This window comes from Drosophila bipectinata, chromosome 3L, assembly GCF_030179905.1.
Source record: "Drosophila bipectinata strain 14024-0381.07 chromosome 3L, DbipHiC1v2, whole genome shotgun sequence".
In the NCBI taxonomy this organism is placed as follows: domain Eukaryota; kingdom Metazoa; phylum Arthropoda; class Insecta; order Diptera; family Drosophilidae; genus Drosophila; species Drosophila bipectinata.
The window spans coordinates 23,857,792-23,876,842 of record NC_091738.1 but is presented as its reverse complement, the minus strand read 5'-3'; the positions used below and the strand labels follow the sequence as shown (position 1 = coordinate 23,876,842).

The following is a 19,051-nucleotide window of genomic DNA, read 5'->3' as shown; positions in this document are numbered from 1 at the left end:
CATATTAGCGTCCGAGACCCCCCCTGGGACACGCATCCTTCGGCATATGCTGTTCCACCTTGGATTGGGGTGATTTAAGGAAGGGAGTGTTCTTCTCCCCGCCCGACTACCATTAGCCAGCATCCTCGGCAGAGACAGTTACGGTACGCAATTGCTTGCGTGTAGGTCCCCCTGTTGTACCCGTTGGCTGACGGCCTAACTCTTGCGAACCTTGCCGCAAAGACGTATCTTTTGTGGTTTGACTCCACCTCCTGTGCTAAGACCACAGCCGACGCCAAATCTCCTGGTTTTGCCGCAAAAAGAACATCAGAGTTTCTGCCTTTTTAACTGCTAATTAAACCAAGTTATTTTAACTTTATTTATAACAGCGTAAATTTTTCTACCTCTTTATAATATTCTAACAAGGATTGTCCTCCTTGTCTTAGAGTACTTAGCTCCTTTATCACTAAAAGTGAAGTCGATCCGAATTATTGTCGCGTCAAAGTTTAGTACAGTGTTAAACGAGGTGAGCTGTCCGGTCGCGCATTTCTTTCTCTATCTGATTTTGTTTGTGCTGCCTGCTATGCCAGGGCTCTGCTGACAGCAGCGTCGATTAAGCTCCTAAGCTGTTCGGCTTCCATCGTATTTAATTTTTGAGGGCCCGAAATATCAACCTTCGCCAGTGAAGCTAAAACTGACTCCTCACCCACAGATTTTAAGTCGCTTGAATACTTTTTATAGCTCCTATGCTGACTGAATAGTAAAGTCATGAGTACACATACACGAACAGACGTTCGTATGTATTGCTCTAAACAGTGGGCAAATAAACAGCAAGAAAACGAGTCTTGCGCGTGTGTCGTACGACTGCGCTGCGCAAATGAAACATCAAAATGAAATCCAAAAAAAAGGTAAGCATTAAACCAATGAAATAATTGGGCTGTTGGGATCGGTTTTAAACCATGCAGTTTATCTCGTATTTCATTATTCCCTTGAAACTCTATCTTTATAATTTGTATATACAATCGTGTTCAATGCTTGAAAAACTGCTCACGATAAAGTTTTGAAGTAACTGAAAAATTTTTATTTATTAGTGAAAATTTTAAGAAATATTCTTATTTAGTATTATAATTTATGAAAAACCTTAAGGATGTAGTCTCATGTGTGAGGTTGAAAAAAATTCGATTTTTCGAAAAGGTCGATTTTTCACATATTTTGAAAGTACTGTTATTAACTTTATTGTACTGTTAAAGTTTCAAATAAAAATATCAAATAATGACAGAGATACAGCCCATATTCGAAAGCGTGCCTACACCGAATAGTATGAGTTACTTGGGAGCGTCTAAACTTTAAACGCGTTTTTTTCGGAACGACATTTTTGTATGCGGCGCAGGTGATTCACAAAATTCTATGGTACCGATCTAGCTGAAATTTGGATATGTTGTTCTTAAAAATAACACCTCTGTCCCGTACTAGAATCATTTATTTTTAATGGTTAGTTTTTTTTTTATCATTAATTTAAGATGAATTTTTAAAATTTTGTTTAATTTTTTTGTTTGTTTTGTTTTGTGAGTTCGCCATTTTGTTGTTTATTGATGAAAATATTTTATTCTAGTACGGGACAGAGCCATAAGCTTACAAAACAATAATCTAATCTAATTTTTTGTTTCGGATGACTCTAGCAGTCGAAATCACCTGCGCCAGGGACCTACATACCTTTTTTTTTATATGCTTACTTTAGCATGCTATAAAGTGTATTAAACTACACAAGTTTATTATGCCTTTAAAAACATATTTAAAAATGGAAACAATCGCATTATTTTTTAGGTAGAGCTTAGAATCCTTTGAATTATCAACAGCCAACATCTTCTTTACAAGGTACTAATTCTAACAAGCCAGTGAAAGGACAGCGCGAATATTCAAGCGATCCATCTAAAATGGAAATCGAAAATTTTATCAAATAGCCTCGGATCCAATAGAAGAAATAGAAATCCTTACATCAGAATAACTATTAACAATCGCCTATTTAAATGTGTAATAGATACAGGAAGTTCAATCAACCTAATAAAAGAAAATTATTTTAATTTCCCACAAACATAAAAAACGTCAGAATTGCACACAATTAATGGTGTAATTAAATTAAATAAGTCTGTAAATTTCAATTAAAGTAAACTTTGTCCGATCGACCAACCATTTTGGGTTCACAATTTTTCCCAAAAATATGATATATTGATAGGAAGAGAGTATTTAGAAGTATGTGAAGCAATAATTAATTATAAACAGGAAACAGTCAGCAAAGGTGTTGCAAATAAGGATTAACTAATTTTTCAAATTACTTTGGAATTGCCAACAATTTAGCGATGCCTCTGTAGTTGGCAGCATCGAACTCTTCCCTTTTTATGTAAGGCAATTATAAAAGATTCTTTCCACATAACGGGAAAAATTGCGGTTTCCAAAGATAAGTTTTCTTTTAAGTTTAAAGTCGATGTAGAGGCTTGCACAAAGTCTGCCACTCCATCGGAACCTTGCGAATAAACGAGTTTGATTCTCGGAAAAAGACAGAAAATAAGATTTTTCGATTGAATGATGTATGCGTAAGACTGATCTGTCATTTTAGGAGAGTATGTTGATTGAACAAATTTTGCGAATAGATCAGCAATGGCCTGATCAGGGGTCGCAGATGAATTTTCAAACGTATGCAGAGTTGGAAAATATAAATGTTTTCGCTTAGTGTTTACAATGTTATAAAACTGCTTCGGTTCCTGGGTAAATTGAATCCGACAGCAGCAAATATAGGTCCAAAAACATTTAGCGTTATGCGCGGTTAAATTTGACCGAGCTGTAGATATATTGAAAAATCTATACTACTGCCGGTTTTTGTATATTTCAGTAAGAGCCTGTTTAAGGATGTAGTCTCATGTGTGAGGTTGAAAAAATCAATTTTTTTTTTTTTTTTATATTTTGATAGTATTGTTTATTATGAATGTACTGTTAAAGTTTCAAATAAAAATATCAAATAATGACAGAGATACAGCCCATAATCGAGAGCGCGCCTACACCGAAAAGTATGAGTTTCTCGGTAGCGTCTAAACTTTAAACGCGTTTTTCTCGAAACGTATTTTTGTGTGCGGCGCAGGTGATTCACAAAATTCTATGGTACCGATCTAGCTGAAATTTGGATATGTTGTTCTAAAAAGTAACACCTCTGTCCCGTACTAGAATCATTTATTTTTAATGATTAGTTTTTTTTTTATCATCAATTTAAGATAAATTTTTTTAATTTTTTTTAATTTTTTGTTTTGTGAGTTTGTCATTTTGTTGTTTATTGATGAAAATATTTCAATCTAGTACGGGACAGAGCCATAAGCTTACAAAACAATAATCACCTGCGCCAGGGACCTACCTTTTTTTTTTATATGCATACTTTGGCATGCTATAAAGTGTATTAAACTATACAAGACTCAATTAAACAAAATATTTTCAAATAGTTTATGATGCCTATAGAAACATATTTGAAAATTGAAACAATCACATAATGTTTTATTCAAAATAAATTTTTTTGAAATAACCTCTAAAAAGTAGGCCGGAACATGAGACTACATCCTTAATGAATAGCCCGAAATATTAAAATATTGTCATTTACCTAAAATAATTATTACAATTTGTGAGCAAAAGAAACACAAATTTGAATCTAAACATTATTTTTTAATTTGAAAATATAACGCATAAAAAAGATGTTGCCTGATATATATGGTTTGAAAATAAGATCTTATTTATTGGTTTATTTATTTATTAACAATGATCTGTTATTCTAGATCAGTGATCGGCACGGCCCTATCCTCTGGAAATTTCTCTGCCCGAGCTCTGCCACACATCTGCTCACAGCCTACTTTCTGCTATTCGTTACTAACACTAATGCTTTTAAATCATATTAATGTATTGGGGTGCCGACCACTGATTTATACTGTGTGTGTGTGGCAGAGCTCGGGCAGAGAAATTTCCTATGCCCCCGAGATATGGCCGTGCCGACCCCTGCTATACATCAACAGCTATCGACACACGTAAGATTTTTGTAATATATAGATTTTTTAAAAATGGTGAGTGATTGAAAAAAAAGGTAACATTTTCACAAAAAAAAGTCAAAATTTTTTATAAAAAAAAAAAAAGTAAGCAATATACAAAAAAAAAGGGGTGTCGATAGACAAAGGTATTTTGAATATATGTACTGTCAAAATCTCAGATCGATGGACTAAAAGTTGTTCGAGTTAAGTTTCCGGCCATCCCAAAATAAAAGGTTTCAAGCATGATACAATTATACAATAAGGGACTATAATTCTACGAATGGACTACCTTGTACAGGGTGACAATAAATAACCCGGACAAACTTTGAAGCAATCTATTATAAATGTGTTATGATAACCCTTAAATAAATGCATTTATCGATAGCTTGTACTTTTCTGAAAGAAATATATTTACATTTTTGTGATTCCCATCAATTTGATATTTGTTTCGGGATGTCTAACAATCGTTGTGCAATTTAAAAACTGTTTCAACAAGGAAATCGCCAATGCGACATTGTTCGTTTGCTTGGCATACCAAAACAAACGGTATCTGATGATATCCGGCGATTTAATGAGTCCCAGACGAGGCAGACCTTGCACCGCTAACACTTTCAGAATTCGCCAGATCGTGAAAAAGAGGATCACTCGGAATTGCAGAGTCTCGTCGAGAATGAATCGAGAAAGTGTTTGGTTGATTGCAAAAAATGAACTTAATCTCAAACCCTACAAGCTGCAAAAAGTGCATCTTCTTACGGATTATAATAAGCGCGTGAGACTCCAAAGATGCCGTCAGCTAAAGCGTCGGGCCTAAGGTCAAAAATGGGAGCGTATTCTTTTCACGGACGAGAAGATATTCACCATTCAACAGGCGCACAATCACGAAAATGACACAAGCTGGTTGAAGCTACAGGTACCTATGCAATAATCGAGCGCCGTCAATGTGAGCAGTCTTTAATGGTTTGGGGAAGAATATGCGCCACCGGTAAAACACCCCTTGTTTTAATCGATCATTTCATCGTTTTCATCGGTCAAAATCAATCAGGAAGTGTACCTCCGGGACATTTTGGAAACTGTTGTGCTTCCTTGGCCCAGCAGCACTTCGGTGATACGGAGTGGACGTTTCAACAGGATTCAGCGCCAGACCATAGAGCCAAATTGACTCAGGACTGGTGCCAATTTTCAAAAGCCAATTTTCCGGACTTTATCACATCCAGTGAATGGTAACCTTACTCGTCAGATCTTAATCCGATGCACTACAGAGTGTCGTCTATTTTGGAGTCCAGGGCATGTGCTAAACGCCACATAAGTTTGGAGGCGCTGAAGCAATCGTTGCTCCGAGAATGGGATCGATTATCGGAAGAACCCCTGCGGCCCATTGCGCTAAATTTCCAGAAACGTTTAGGGCTCTGCATCGCAGCCCAAGGAAGCCACTTTGAAACTGGCTGAATATATGCTAACACAATACCTATTTAAAAGTTGTGTATCTGCATTTTTTCTCAAATACAGTTCCTTAAAAAGTTATGATCAAAAATGTTTGCCCGGGTTATTTATTGTCACCCTGTATAATTGTATTATGGTTTCAAGAAAAACGCGTTTAAACTTTTAAGTACTTTGGTATATACCTGTAAGACATCGCCGCAGAATGAAAAAAATCGACACTTAGACACTTTTGCCGGACTCTATCTTTTAATATGTTATTTTTAAGACCCTAAAGAATTTTTTAAGCGGTTTAAAAAAATAAAAAAGGTTTACTTTTTCAAAACTATACTCAGATGTGCCCCCTTAAGGGGTTATATACAGTTGTACCGCGCATAAATATGGATTTTTATCGATTTTTTTTTTTGACACCATAGAAAATATTTATGAAAAATGTTCTAACGACGTTGTTTAGCACATGTTTCTGGGTACTTAATTAAATTTTTTCATAAAAAAATGTAACATAACAAAAATGTTATAGCCGAATTCCCGGATCGTCTTTTTTCGATGGTGTCTTGCGGTGGACATGATTTCTCGAAAACGTTTCATACGAAATCCAAAATTCAAAAAAGATTTTTATTTTTTTGTGCTTTAAAAAAGGAGTTTTCAAAAAAATTGAATATCTCTCGTTCACGGACTAGCTAATATCATAATAAATAAGTGGTCAAAATTTGGTGTTGATCGGATTCGTAGTTTTTTAGTGATCGTGTCCACCGCAAAGGTAATTTCCCAAAAAAAAGATTCTGAGATAATCGCGTTTAAAGTTTTATATGCAGATAGTGCGCTATAAATAGCTACAGCTTCGGTTCTAATGCTCCGATCGTTATGAATTTTTGTGAGAGTATTTCCAATAGAATATACTTAAAGAATATGCAATAAAAAAAAAATCGTTCTTTTTATAGATCACAACTTAATATAACCCCTTAAGGGGTTACGCCACCCAGAAATTTCAATTTTTTTTACTTAATTTAAAAGACTATATTCTTACGCGTATTTTAAGACGTCCCCGAAGACAATAACTTGATAATTATGGAAGTTATGTTTATTTGAAACACCCAGGAGGGCACCTAAGACACTTCTTTTTCTTCTTTCGCGTTTTTCTCGAAACCACTTTTTTCAAGACGGTGGGAATGATAACGCAAAAACTGTTCAACCGATTGAAAATTGAAACACATCTTCTTACATCGATTTTCCACAGAGTGACGTAGGATTTTTTTTGATCCAATGGATAGAAATTTTTTTATGCAATTTTTAGTACGAAATTTTTTACCCAAAAAATTGAGTCAATTTTTGAAGTGCTCTCATGTGCGTAATTTTTTTTTTTTCTTAAACGGCTACGTCACTCTGTTCCAAATTTATCACTTTTAAAAAAAAAATGTTGTTTACTTGATTGAGATAAAAATTGACACGTGAATCATGCCCACCATCAAGGAGCACTCCGGAAAAACCTATGATCGCCGATGTTCATATCTCCGCCATTTTGCATTGAAAACAAGTTTTTGGAATTTATAAAGCTCATTAGTTGTAATGAATAGAAATAAAAGTGGAAAAATCCTATCTCAACTAGTTGAGTCACAAGAAATTCCTGAAAAACCGTCCCGTTTCCACGCGATCAGGGTGGCGTAACCCCTTAACAACTTTAGACCAAGGAATTGGGTTTCAAACGCAAGGAATTGAAGGGCTGAGAATTGCTTGCGAACATCAAGGAAACCATTTCTCATCTGTTTCATAAAAGTCCGCATCTCTGACTCGATTTCTCTGCAAGCGATGCAAGACCAGGTCAGGCCAATTTTCTTGTTCATAAGGTCACTTATCCGTCCATTGAGTCCCATCTCCAGCACATTCAATATGTGAGCAGATGTTGCAAAGCCAGCAAGACAGGTATGAGTCACCCGTGATGGATCCACCAAATTTACATTTTTTGGCTGTGCAAATTAGACTCATTGTTGACGGATTGCTGACCACTGTAGTTGAGTGTAAAGAATTTAAATATGTATGCACTCTGTAACCGAGAGTAGTCGATCAGATCAGATGTAAGAGACGTTGTTACAAAAGAGATGTGCAACGAAGGCTAGGCGTCATGCAGAACAAAAAACTCCACAGTAACTACGATGTAACGGGTTACGTCCAGAGAGTGCAGCTCGGAGAGACTTTATGTTGGAGAATGTAGTTAAAGCGCAACAGAAATAACTATAAAAGATTAAAAGTATATAAAGGAAATAAATACTTCAATGAACTTATTAAAAGGTTATATATGTACCTTCGTTGTCGAAGACAAGGTATGTAGCAAGGTTTTTTTTAGGTATGTAGCAATTACTTAATTACACGGATGTTTTAATTTTTTGATGGTACACTTTATTAACAATGTTTGTGAAACATTTCGTGAAAAAATATGAAATAGTTTTTAAGGGGTGGCTGATTCCCTTAGAGGCCTTTTTTTATAGAGCCTTGCGGTGATACTTCCCCAGGTCGAACAGGTCAACTTAAACCATAAAAGTAAAAAAATGTAATTAGTTTAGTGAAATTTCTTGTGCTTGAACGATCGTTTTTAAGATTTTTTTTTAAGCATATGGGAACGTTTTATGCTAAAAATGAACTTTTTGGTCTCTAGAAATATCACTAAAAAATTCATTTCAGCGAAAAAAAAGTGAAAAGTCGATAGTTCAAGCACAGAAAAATTTCATTACGAACATTTGAAAAAAAAATTGTAATTCGGTTCAGTAGTTTTCCGCCAATCCATATCACCGCAAAGTCATTTTTCAAGAAACACCATTTCGAGATATTCCCGTTTAAAGTTTCAAGTTCAGTTCAAGGCCGCAACGAGGCGCGCTGTTAGGAGCGCTGTAACTTTTTTTCTACTGCTCGAATCTCTGAAAATTTGGGAAAATGTTCTCTAGGAGTTGTTCGAAAATTTTCGATTTTTTGAAAATAAAAAAGGTATATAACACTTTAAGTCAAATATATTTTTAGAATTCATCGTAATATTTCCACTTGTTGCGTAAGGAAAAAACTTTAATTCTAAGATCGAAGATAAATGCAATCTGGCGAGAGCGATCGAAGAAACATGTCCGAATACGGCAAAGTGAGAAAACTATATGTTTATCTATCTATGTATCTTGTTTTACAATTTTTAAAGATTTTTAATGCTTACATTTTTTTTTGTCAATTTCAGCTTTTGTTGCGTCCTTGGATTCTTCCTACACGCAATGGTACAGTAAAGCTGTTATCCAAACTAAAGGAGAAGAAATTTCTAATGGATTAGCTGCATCTTTTGAGATTGCTCTAAAAGCTTACCAACAACACAATGGCTACCTTCCTGACAGTGCAATTATATACAGGTTATACAATGTTATTTATTGTTTATTTTCTTTTTCAACTTGCTTTTATTTCCTAAATCTTCATTTTCGACACTAACAATAACTATATCGTCACATATTTTTATACCCTTGCAGAGGGTATTATAATTTGGTCCAAAAGTGTGCAACGCAGTGAAGGAGACATCTCCGACCCTATAAAGTATATATATTCTTGATCTGGATCACCTCCTGAGTTGATATAAGCATGTCCGTCTGTCTGTTTCTACGCAAACTTCTATGAGTGCTATTTTTGGCAAAACATTACGACATGCCAAATTTCATAAGGATCGGCCGACTATATCCTATAGCTGCCATATAACTGAACGATCGGAAATGACCCAACTTTCGTGTTTTTGAAGATAGAAAGCTGAAATTTAATACAGATTCTATTTTTGGTCAGTTGATCCAACCTACCAACTTTCATAAGGGTCGGCCGACTATATCCTATAGCTGCCATATAACTGAACGATCGGAAATTACCCAACTTTCGTGTTTTTGAAGATAGAATAGCTTAAGTACGGGTCAAAAACGTACTATTTTTCCACATATACAATTTTTTTTTTGTTTACCTCTTTGTTTTTATAAATAAATTTATATTTTCTTAAAAAATCATGTTTCACCAAATTTTTTTTTTTTTAATAAAAAATTAAATTTTAATTTTATTTTTAATTTTAATTTAATTTAATTTTAATTGTCACTTCTTTTATCCATCTGTTTGCTCCAAATTGGCAAACTGTGAAAATGCCTGTTTCAGGCCAGCAACTATGGTCCCAGTAACAACGCATCAAACGAATTCAATCCAAGTTCTTTTATTACTGTTTTCTATCTGCTCCTTCTATTCTTTTCTTCGAAACTGCGACGCAGCGAGTAACAAGAGCGAGTACTACTTACTACTTAACAGAGTGATAACATTTTTAGGCGGTACAATTCAAATATTTCTCATAAGTATGGGAGTAAGGAACACACGTAGAGATCTTGCAGCTCGTGCTCGTTGGGGGTTATTTTATTTGCTCGTAGCTTGCTATGCCCCGTCTCATAGCTAAGTAGCCCAAGTTGCGAGTTCTACGTATTTCCCTTACCTATTATTTTTTAAACAAGTTACGACTAAACATCGGCCGCGTTGAATGGCCGAAGGGCTTCAATTGATAGGTAATGGTGCTAGTCTATGGATAGCACGTTTGTAGATTCCATTTTTAGTTTTTACGATGGCCACTCGGACCCTTCCATCAGCACCTGTAATCGTTTCAGTGATGATGCCCAGAAGCCATGTCTGAGGTGGCAGATTGTCCTCCTGAATTGCGACAACGGTTCCAGCAGTTACATTTGGCGACTCCTTATTCCATTTCACGCGTTGTTGTAAGCTCAACAAGAAGTCTCGTGACCAATCCTTCCAAAAGCGTTGTTTTATCGCAGACACCAAATGCCAGCGCTGAAGAAACGATAAATTCGGTTCCACATTTGCCTGAGCGGATGCTGGAGGCAAGGTCGCCAAACTGGTCCCGACGAGGAGGTGCCCAGGGGTTATAGCTTCACCATCGTTTGGGCTTGAGCCGTCCGCGATAATCGGCCGCGAATTCAGCACTGCTTCAACTTCTACGATCACCGTCTGGAGCTCGTCTTCCTTTAGTAACGCGTCACCCACAGCTCTGAGAAACAAGTGTTTAGCCGATTTAACGGCCGCCTCCCAAAGCCCTCCAAAATGTGGGGCTCTGGGAGGGATGAAGATAAATTCGAATCGGCGAGGTGCTCCGAATGCTGTCATTGCGTCCTTATGGGTTTCCAATTTGCTCATTAGGTCATGTATGATGCGAGACGAGCCCGAGAAATTCGTGGCGTTATCGCAATACAATTTTTCGATGGGTCCACGTCTTCCGACAAATCTATATAAGCACATAATGAATGTATTAGCGGTGAGATCTTTTACAAGTTCAAGATGAACGGCTTTTGACAGGAAGCAAATGAATATCGATACATACATCTTGATTGGAGGCTTGCCACGAATTCCTAGCGATACTCGAATCGGCCCAAATAAGTCAACTCCACTAATTGCAAACGGCCTTGTTCCTATCAAACGGTCGGCTGGTAAGTTACCCATTATTTGTGAAGCTAATTTTGGCTTGTATCGAAAGCAATGTACACATTGTCGTACGACCGCGCTACATTCGCGCCTAGCATTTATGAGCCACATTGTTTGGCGAATAAGACCAACCAATGCTCTGGGTCCTGCATGACAGTTTGTTCTATGCAGATGTTGAATGTATAAACTCACGAATCTGTTGCCCTTTGGCATAAGAAGCGGAAACTTTACGCTGTAGCTTAACTGTGCATTGAACAATCGACCTCCTACTCGCAACAAAGACACCTCGAGCTTTCCGATTGATTCCGTCACAACGAATGGACTTAATTTTTGAAGTGAGTCTGGCAATTTAACTGATTTTTGTAATTTTATGAGTTCACTTTTATATGCATTTTGCTGGATGACGATTACAACAAGTAAGAAGGCCGAGCCGAGCTCAACCGAGGTAGGATTTAGCGAAGACCACGAGCGAGATTTTGATGCGTTAACAAATCGTAGGAAGTACGCAACAATGCGCATTACTTTAAGAAATGAAGATGAATTTTCGACAATTTTTTCTATCGGATTCGGCTCGAGTTGTGTTGTAACGTGGCTAGTAGTTATATTCCGAATCTCTAACTCTTCGTTAGTGTTGATTTGCTGAATTTTTGTATTTTGAGGCCAACGCCTTTGATCTTGAGTCAAGAAGTGGGGACCATCAAACCAAAATGAATTTTTTAATTCATTAACTGTACAACCCCGAGATGGAAAGTCTGCTGGATTGCTGTCAGTGGGTACATGGCGCCAACTAGCCGATGAGGTCATCTCTTGAATCTCACTGACGCGGTTGGCAACAAAGGTTTTTAGTTTTGAAGGATGTGTTTGCAGCCAATACAAGACGATTTCTGAATCGGACCACATTACAACTCGTTCAACTGGAGAGTCGATCAATGGACGAACTTCTTCCCACAAGTTGGCTAGCAAGTGCGCCGCGCAAAGCTCCAGTCGTGGTACCGACTTTGTTTTCAGAGGGGCCACTCTTAATTTTGCAGTAAGCAATTTAACTTCCACACCATGTGGATGTTCGACACGGATGTACAGGCAACATCCGTATGCCTCAGTTGAGGCATCCGCAAAGCCATGTATTTGACATACGGTATTTTTTGTCGTACCTACATGCCTTGGAATTGTCAATATATCCAACTCTTCCAAACCAATTGTGATCGATTGCCATTTCTGCTGAAGGCTTTCAGGAATTGGATCATCCCACTCTATCTTGAGCAGCCAAATCTGTTGGATGAGAATTTTGGCCTTTGTGACCACAGGACAGATAAGCCCGAGAGGATCATATAGGCGAGCAGTAAGGGACAACATAGATCTTTTTGTTGGCGCATGGCTTGTACACATATCTCGCGAAGAAAACTTAAAGATGTCATGTTTTGGGTTCCAAACAAGGCCTAACGCCTTTGTATCTTCGTGCTCCCCGACAGATACATCTGTAGACTGATTAAGATCTATTAACTGCTCACAGTTGGTTGCCCACTTCGAAAGAACAAGCCCGGCCGAGCCTAAGATTTCAACTACTTCGTTTCGCATCGACGTAAGTTCTTCGATTGTATCCGCGCCTGACAAAAGATCGTCAACATAGAAGCTATTCGATAAGACTAAGGATCCTAGAGGGTGGGAAACTGAATATATCTCACTGAGGTACTTGAGGCAGCGGATAGCTAAGAATGGTGCGCAGGCCGTGCCGTATGTAATGGTATTCAAACGATAGACTTGTAATTTTTCATCCTTACACTGTCTCCATACTATTAGTTGAAAATTACGATGGGATTCAGTTATTTCGACTTGTCTATACATTTTGACGATATCTGCTGTAATAGCGTATTTGCGAAAACGAAACCTTAGCAATGTCGCGTATAGACACGGCTGTATAGTTGGTCCGATCATCAGCAATTCGTTCAATGACACTTGAGAGCTTGTCTTACTCGATGCATCGAAAACCACTCTAAGTTTAGTGCTTGAACTTTGCGGCCTGAGCACACATTGATAAGGGATGAAGAAATGAGGCTCAGTAGGAATTTCATTATTGACCAACGTCATGTGCCCTAAGGAAATGTACTCCTTCATAAAAGCAACATACATGGAATTTATTTCTGGGTTATTGGACATCCTCCTTTCTAGTGCTAAGAACCGCCTTTTTGCGATTTCAAACGACGAGCCGAGACAAGTAGGGCTGGACTTAAATGGCAATGAAACTTGAAGTCGACCGGAGGGTAACCGAACAATACTCTCGATGAATGCCTTTTCGCACATAATTTGCTCCGGCGTGTAAAGTTTATTCTGTGCAATGCTCGGGAGACTTTCTATTTCCCAGAATTTTCGAATCAACATGTCTACACTGCAATGATCTTGAACCGTGCTCAAACAGGTAGCCTGTTTGAAATTTGTTTTTGATGACTTGCACCGACCTGATACGATCCATCCAAAAACGGAATTTTGTAGGACTGGACCATATGTTTCCTGCTTGAATTTCCCTTCCTTTAACAACTCGAAAAATGTGTCAGCACCAAGCAATATGTCAATTCTCTGAGGTTTGTGGAACAGTGGATCAGCTAACTTTATGTTATCAGGGAGGTTCCAGTCTAACACTTGAACTGCCCTCTCTGGTTGGGACGATGATATTGACTTCAGAACAATAAGGTCAGCTTCCAATTGAAATGCCTGTGTTCTGGAGTGTATAGTTGCTTGAACTACATGGCGAGCTGATACAGCTGATTGACCTATTCCAAGAAGGTTTGTGTCTTTTCGATCGCGCTTAAGTTTTAGAATTTTGGATAACTCCTCTGTTATAAAGTTTACCTGTGACCCGGAATCTAAAAGCACACGAGCAGTGTGCATTTGACCATTGCTACCTGTAATGTTAACAAGGGCTGTAGCTAATACAATTTGATTTGAGTCGGCTGTCATCGCGTGGTGGACGGCAGAGGTGGTCAAAGGTTGTATCGATAAGGCTATTAAGTTTCTGAAAATCAGCTTTACGGAAACAGCGAATCTTATTTACCACGCTCGGAGACATCTGATCCATACCAGGAGTGGTTTCGATTGAGACCTCCAGCGTGGGCTGATATGGATCCTCTGGGGCTGAAAGGGGAAAAGCTCTGGAGAGAGCGGTACCATCCGGATCAGATACAAAACATAAGTCTAAGAGCCGACCTAGCGAATTTCTAACATGATTGATCTGACCTAGGGACATGTCAAACATGCCCGCGGTGAAGTCATGGTAAGTTATAAGTGACAAAGATGGTGAGTTATCGACGTTGGACCACTTTAATTCTGGGATATTAAAGTCGCCCACCGCTACGAGTTGGTCACGATCCGTCATAAGATTAGAGACGTATCGAATGGCGGACAAATGCTGCCAATATGTAGGCGGTTCAGACATAGGAGGTATATATGAACATGTGATGTATAAAGCTTTAACGGACATAGTGATTTTAACGCAAATAAATTCTATGTCACCAAACTCATGGGATTTCACCTCTTCAGAAGAAAGAGTAGAGTCTACCGAAATGAGGACTCCACCTCCTCTTCGCTGAGATCGATCCCGTCTAAAAGTGGTGTACTTACTTGGAAAAACTTCGGAGCTAAAGATCTCCGGATTTAACCAAGTTTCTGTAAATGCTATTATATGGGATGCAAAGAAAGAACTATCAGAATATAACTTGGGGAGTTTGCTACGTAGCCCCCTAGTATTCTGATAGGTAAGAGTTAGTGAGGAAATTAGTTTTTTGGGTTAGTGGCCAAAGAAGAGGTGGAGGGTTGGTCAGTGGTTCCGATATTGGGAAGTCTCACTCCCACTGGTTTATTAACTTTTTTTTTTACGGAACTAGGCTGATGTTCTTGGACGAAAAGATTCTCTGGCCAAAAACTGGGAGAACAAATCGTCTTGAACATCAGCGCGGGCACACGAATCTTGAAAGAAGACGTGCGCCTTGTATAATTGTATTTAAATTTTTGTATGTCCTCCACCTTTATATCGGCTTTAGTTTTGGCTTTGATATAAGCCGAGATATCAATCTCTGAAGTATCAGGGGCAAGCCGAGAAACAAATATATGTTTCGATGGAGGAATCACCTGTAAGGGTTTTGGTGTCGCAGGTACAAGAACTGCAGCATCAGTCGGTGCCGGTGGTCCGGACTGTGGAATACCCTTTTGGGTGACCCTAATGGGGGTTTCGTTCCCTAGGACCTGTGGCATCACTTGAAGGGATGCCATGGCGGACATATCGGACAATTGCTCATTATCCCTGAGAAATTCTGACGAATTTTTCTCAGTTAAGGCCCTTGGGGTGGCCAGAGATATAAGCGGCTGCATTAATGTCGGCTGAGCTGGCTGAGGCGGATCAGAAACAGCGGATTTCTTACGCTTAGGGGACTTATTTAGCAGCTGAAGGCCACTAAATTGAGTGTCAAGCGCACAGAGCTGGTCATTGATTTTACGAAAACCAGTGATCAGCTCTTTAAATCCATTTTTGGTCTGTCTCATGAACGACCTCATTTCGCCTTGCACAGCACGACAATTTTCGCAACAATAATGTATCCCAGACCTACGGGAAATGGCATCCGAAACTGATGCAGTGAAACCGGCACACTTGGTGTGCACGACGTTTTCACATAACCAGCAATGGATACTAGGCTGGGATGTGGAAATTGTCTTGTTGCAAGACTTAATGGCACAGACCAGTTTAAATTCCATTTAATTTATTATTTTTTTTTTTTTTTAATTTAATAAGACAAAAATTAATATTTAAAAAGTTAAAAAACACAATACCTTGAACCACTGTGCCAAACAAGAAGCCGAAGCGGGAGCTTTGAAAGAGTGCACAAGAGAAATGCAGAAAATATAGATAAGCCGGGGAAGAAGCAGAGCTGAGCTATGCTTGGAATAGAATTTAGACAAATTATTAATTCGATTCCAAATATACCAAAGCACTCGCGAAGCGATACGGTTTAGGCTTTAAGATTGTTATGATTCACAAGATTTAATTCACAAAGTATGTAAACACCGGTTTACCAATATTTATCAAAAACGCAGTGCGCACAAAAAAAACACGACCGTTCGCTTGAAAGAAAGAGAGGGAAGTTCTTTCCTTAGACAGTTTATGCACAATGGGAATGTCTTAGCGAATTTGAATCGTGTAGCGACCGTTGCGGCCACAAACGAACTGCACGCGTGAATGTAGTGATCCCCAGCTTTGCAATAATAGCATTTTGGATCCTGGGGTCGAGTAGTATTGGCAACGGACAAGGAAGTTTTACTAAAGTTCTTTACAGAATTTGGCCGCCCCAGCTTACGAGACCTTTGCGTGCTTGACGTAGCTTCATCTGCTGCTAAATGTTGGTAGCGTTTATTGAGTGCATCTTGGCAGTCCTGCCAAAGGGGGATGTTTTGAAAGTCTAAACTTTCTTCCCATTTAGACTTAGTTTTTGCGTCCACTTTGGTCATGACGATGTGTATGAGCATTGCATTTGCTATTACTTTGTCACTGCCTAATGAAAGCAAGGATTCGTAGATAGCTGTGACAGTATCTATCATGTGACGTAGTGATAAGGCGGACGGACCCTGCATTGAGGGAATGTCGAAGAGACGTGAGATACAATCAAAAAAAATTAAACACTGATTGTCGTACACCCGATTTAAGGCGGCTAGTGCCTTTGGGTAATTGGTCTCAGTTATTTGATATGCTTTCACGGTCCCCAATGCTTCTTTCTCCAGACATGACAACAGGTGATTAAATTTTTCGACGTCGCTAAGAGTTGGATCGCTATCTATGAGACTAGTGAATAAACCAATAAAGTTCTTATACTCTGAGTAGCATCCGGAAAACTTAGGTAAATTCATTCAAGGTAAATTTTTATTATGGGAGCTTGTGTTATTAAGGGTCGAGTTAAGTAATGGTGGTCTTTGATTCTGTCCACTAGCTGACATATAAATAGATTTTGTGGCTACACACTTATCCTCAAGCTCAGCTCGCGAGGACAACGCCCGATTAATGGACTCAATTTCATCTTGAAGGTTAAATGCACGATTTATGTAATTGTTTAAAATGTCTAATCTGCACTCTAATTCGCTGCCTCGAATGGATACGATTTGTTGTTGCATAAACTCTCCCATGCGGTCTATGTCACCCTTAACACTTTCAAGACGCGAGAGTAATGAGTTAGCACGATCGTTGCCATCATTGACATCATGTGCACTTGAACTTTGTTGACGACTTAAACGTCGCTTCGGAGCCATGATGCAATTTTACGCTAAAATGTCAATATAAGTGAATCTTTGCCAGCCACTGATTTAATTTAAATTGAATTCTCAAGTAGAAAGCACAGTTATCTAGTGTTACGATAGGTTATTGATTGAACTTATTTTAACTTTGGAACTTTGTTATAACTGTACCCGAATTGTATGTGAGGTGAAGACAAATACAGCAGAGAGACAAATTGAACAACTCGAATCCACTAAACTCGGGCTAAGCGCAATTAAGGTGCTGCAACGATTTCCAAAGCTCCCTCTGATCGATGAACTGTATTTTTGCTGTATGTATGTGTGTGTGATGTGTGCGATGGTATGTGCATGTGAAGAGAGAAAGAACGGCACCAAGCAACTAAAGAACCAACCTGTAATCTTGACACGTGTTTGCCTCAAAACTTACGCCTTGGCTGATTTTTGCAGGCTTATGTATGTAGGTCATTTACCGAAATTCTATCAATTTGTTACTTAGCGATTAAGGAAATCCAGCGGCGTGTCCAGTACAAGCCCAAACTGAGATTCCACGGTGAATGTATATATGTAAAGCTGATCTGCTATATGAACGGTGAATTCCAGCGGCGTGTCGAGTACAAGCCCGAACTGAAATTCCACGGTGAATGTATAGCTGATCTGCTATGTATATATGATAATACGTCCTTCTGGGTCAACCCGGGGGCGCCAAAAAATGTTTGCTCCAAATTGGCAAACTGCGAAAATGCCTGTTTCAGGCCAGCAACTATGGTCCCAGTAACAACGCATCAACCGAATTCAATCCAAGTTCTTTTATTACTGTTTTCTATCTGCTCCTTCTATTCTTTTCTTCGAAACTGCGACGCAGCGAGTAACAAGAGCGAATACTACTTACTACTTAACAGAGTGATAACATTTTTAGGCGGTACAATTCAAATGTTTCTCATAAGTATGGGAGTAAGGAACACACGTAGAGATCTTGCAGCTCGTGCTCGTTGGGGGTTATTTTATTTGCTCGTAGCTTGCTATGCCCCGTCTCATAGCTAAGTAGCCCAAGTTGCGAGTTCTACGTATTTCCCTTACCTATTATTTTTTAAACAAGTTACGACTAAACACCATCTACAAATATTAAAAAGCTTGTTAAACCAAAAAACTAATTTTTTTTTTTAATAATATTAAGTTTTATACGTTTGTTATACATAAGGTCGCGAACGTACGCCACTTTAAAATTCAATACAACAAAAAATTCTTGAAAAAGTCGTGATTTTTTTTTTAATTTTAATAGTTTACACTAAAATGACTTAACACATAAAGTTTTATCCACCCGCTTTCACTTAATGCGAAGCAATTACAATAAAATTATGTTTTGGGTCGCGAACGTACGATTAGAACATCGATAAGAATCAAAGTACAAATTAAGAGGTAATTTAACATTTTTTCGCTCTCTTTGAATTTTTCTCGTCTTATTAGATTGTTATTAAGAGATTTAGTACAAAAAGAGCAAACACATCATATGTTTTCCTTGATAAATAAATAAACATAAAAATGTCTTTAAAAGTAAAAATTACATTTTTTGACTTTTCGGGCTTTTTAAAAAAAAAATAAAGCTGAGATATGCTATGAATCCAATAGAATCAGGGGTAGGCAAGCCCATGGCTCCTCGGGCTCTCAAGGCTCCCCCCGTTATTCGTAATTTTTGGCGCCAGCAAATCGGGCCAGACGATCGAGTCGCGCGATCAGTGAGCCGTGAAGATTTACAAAAACAATGCTACACAAATTCCGAGGCAGGTAGCGGGCCCGACCCCGCGGTCCCGAGTTTGCAACAAAAATTATTAAGGGTCCGT

The 19,051-nt window shown here is 38.4% G+C and overlaps 1 protein-coding gene across 5 annotated transcripts in view; it reads left to right on the top strand.

Moving 5' to 3' along the window:
• Positions 1-19,051, top strand: part of AGO3 (Argonaute 3) — a 154,182-nt gene that overhangs the window by 93,163 nt on the left and 41,968 nt on the right. For all 5 annotated transcript variants that reach the window (XR_011442680.1, XM_070279617.1, XM_043209647.2 and 2 more), the window contains one exon: positions 8,686-8,851. Coding sequence is in view for 4 of the 5 variants with exons in the window: in XM_070279617.1 (XP_070135718.1) it covers positions 8,686-8,851 (166 nt within the window). In the remaining variant the exon portion in view is untranslated. The remainder of the gene's footprint in view (positions 1-8,685; positions 8,852-19,051) is intronic.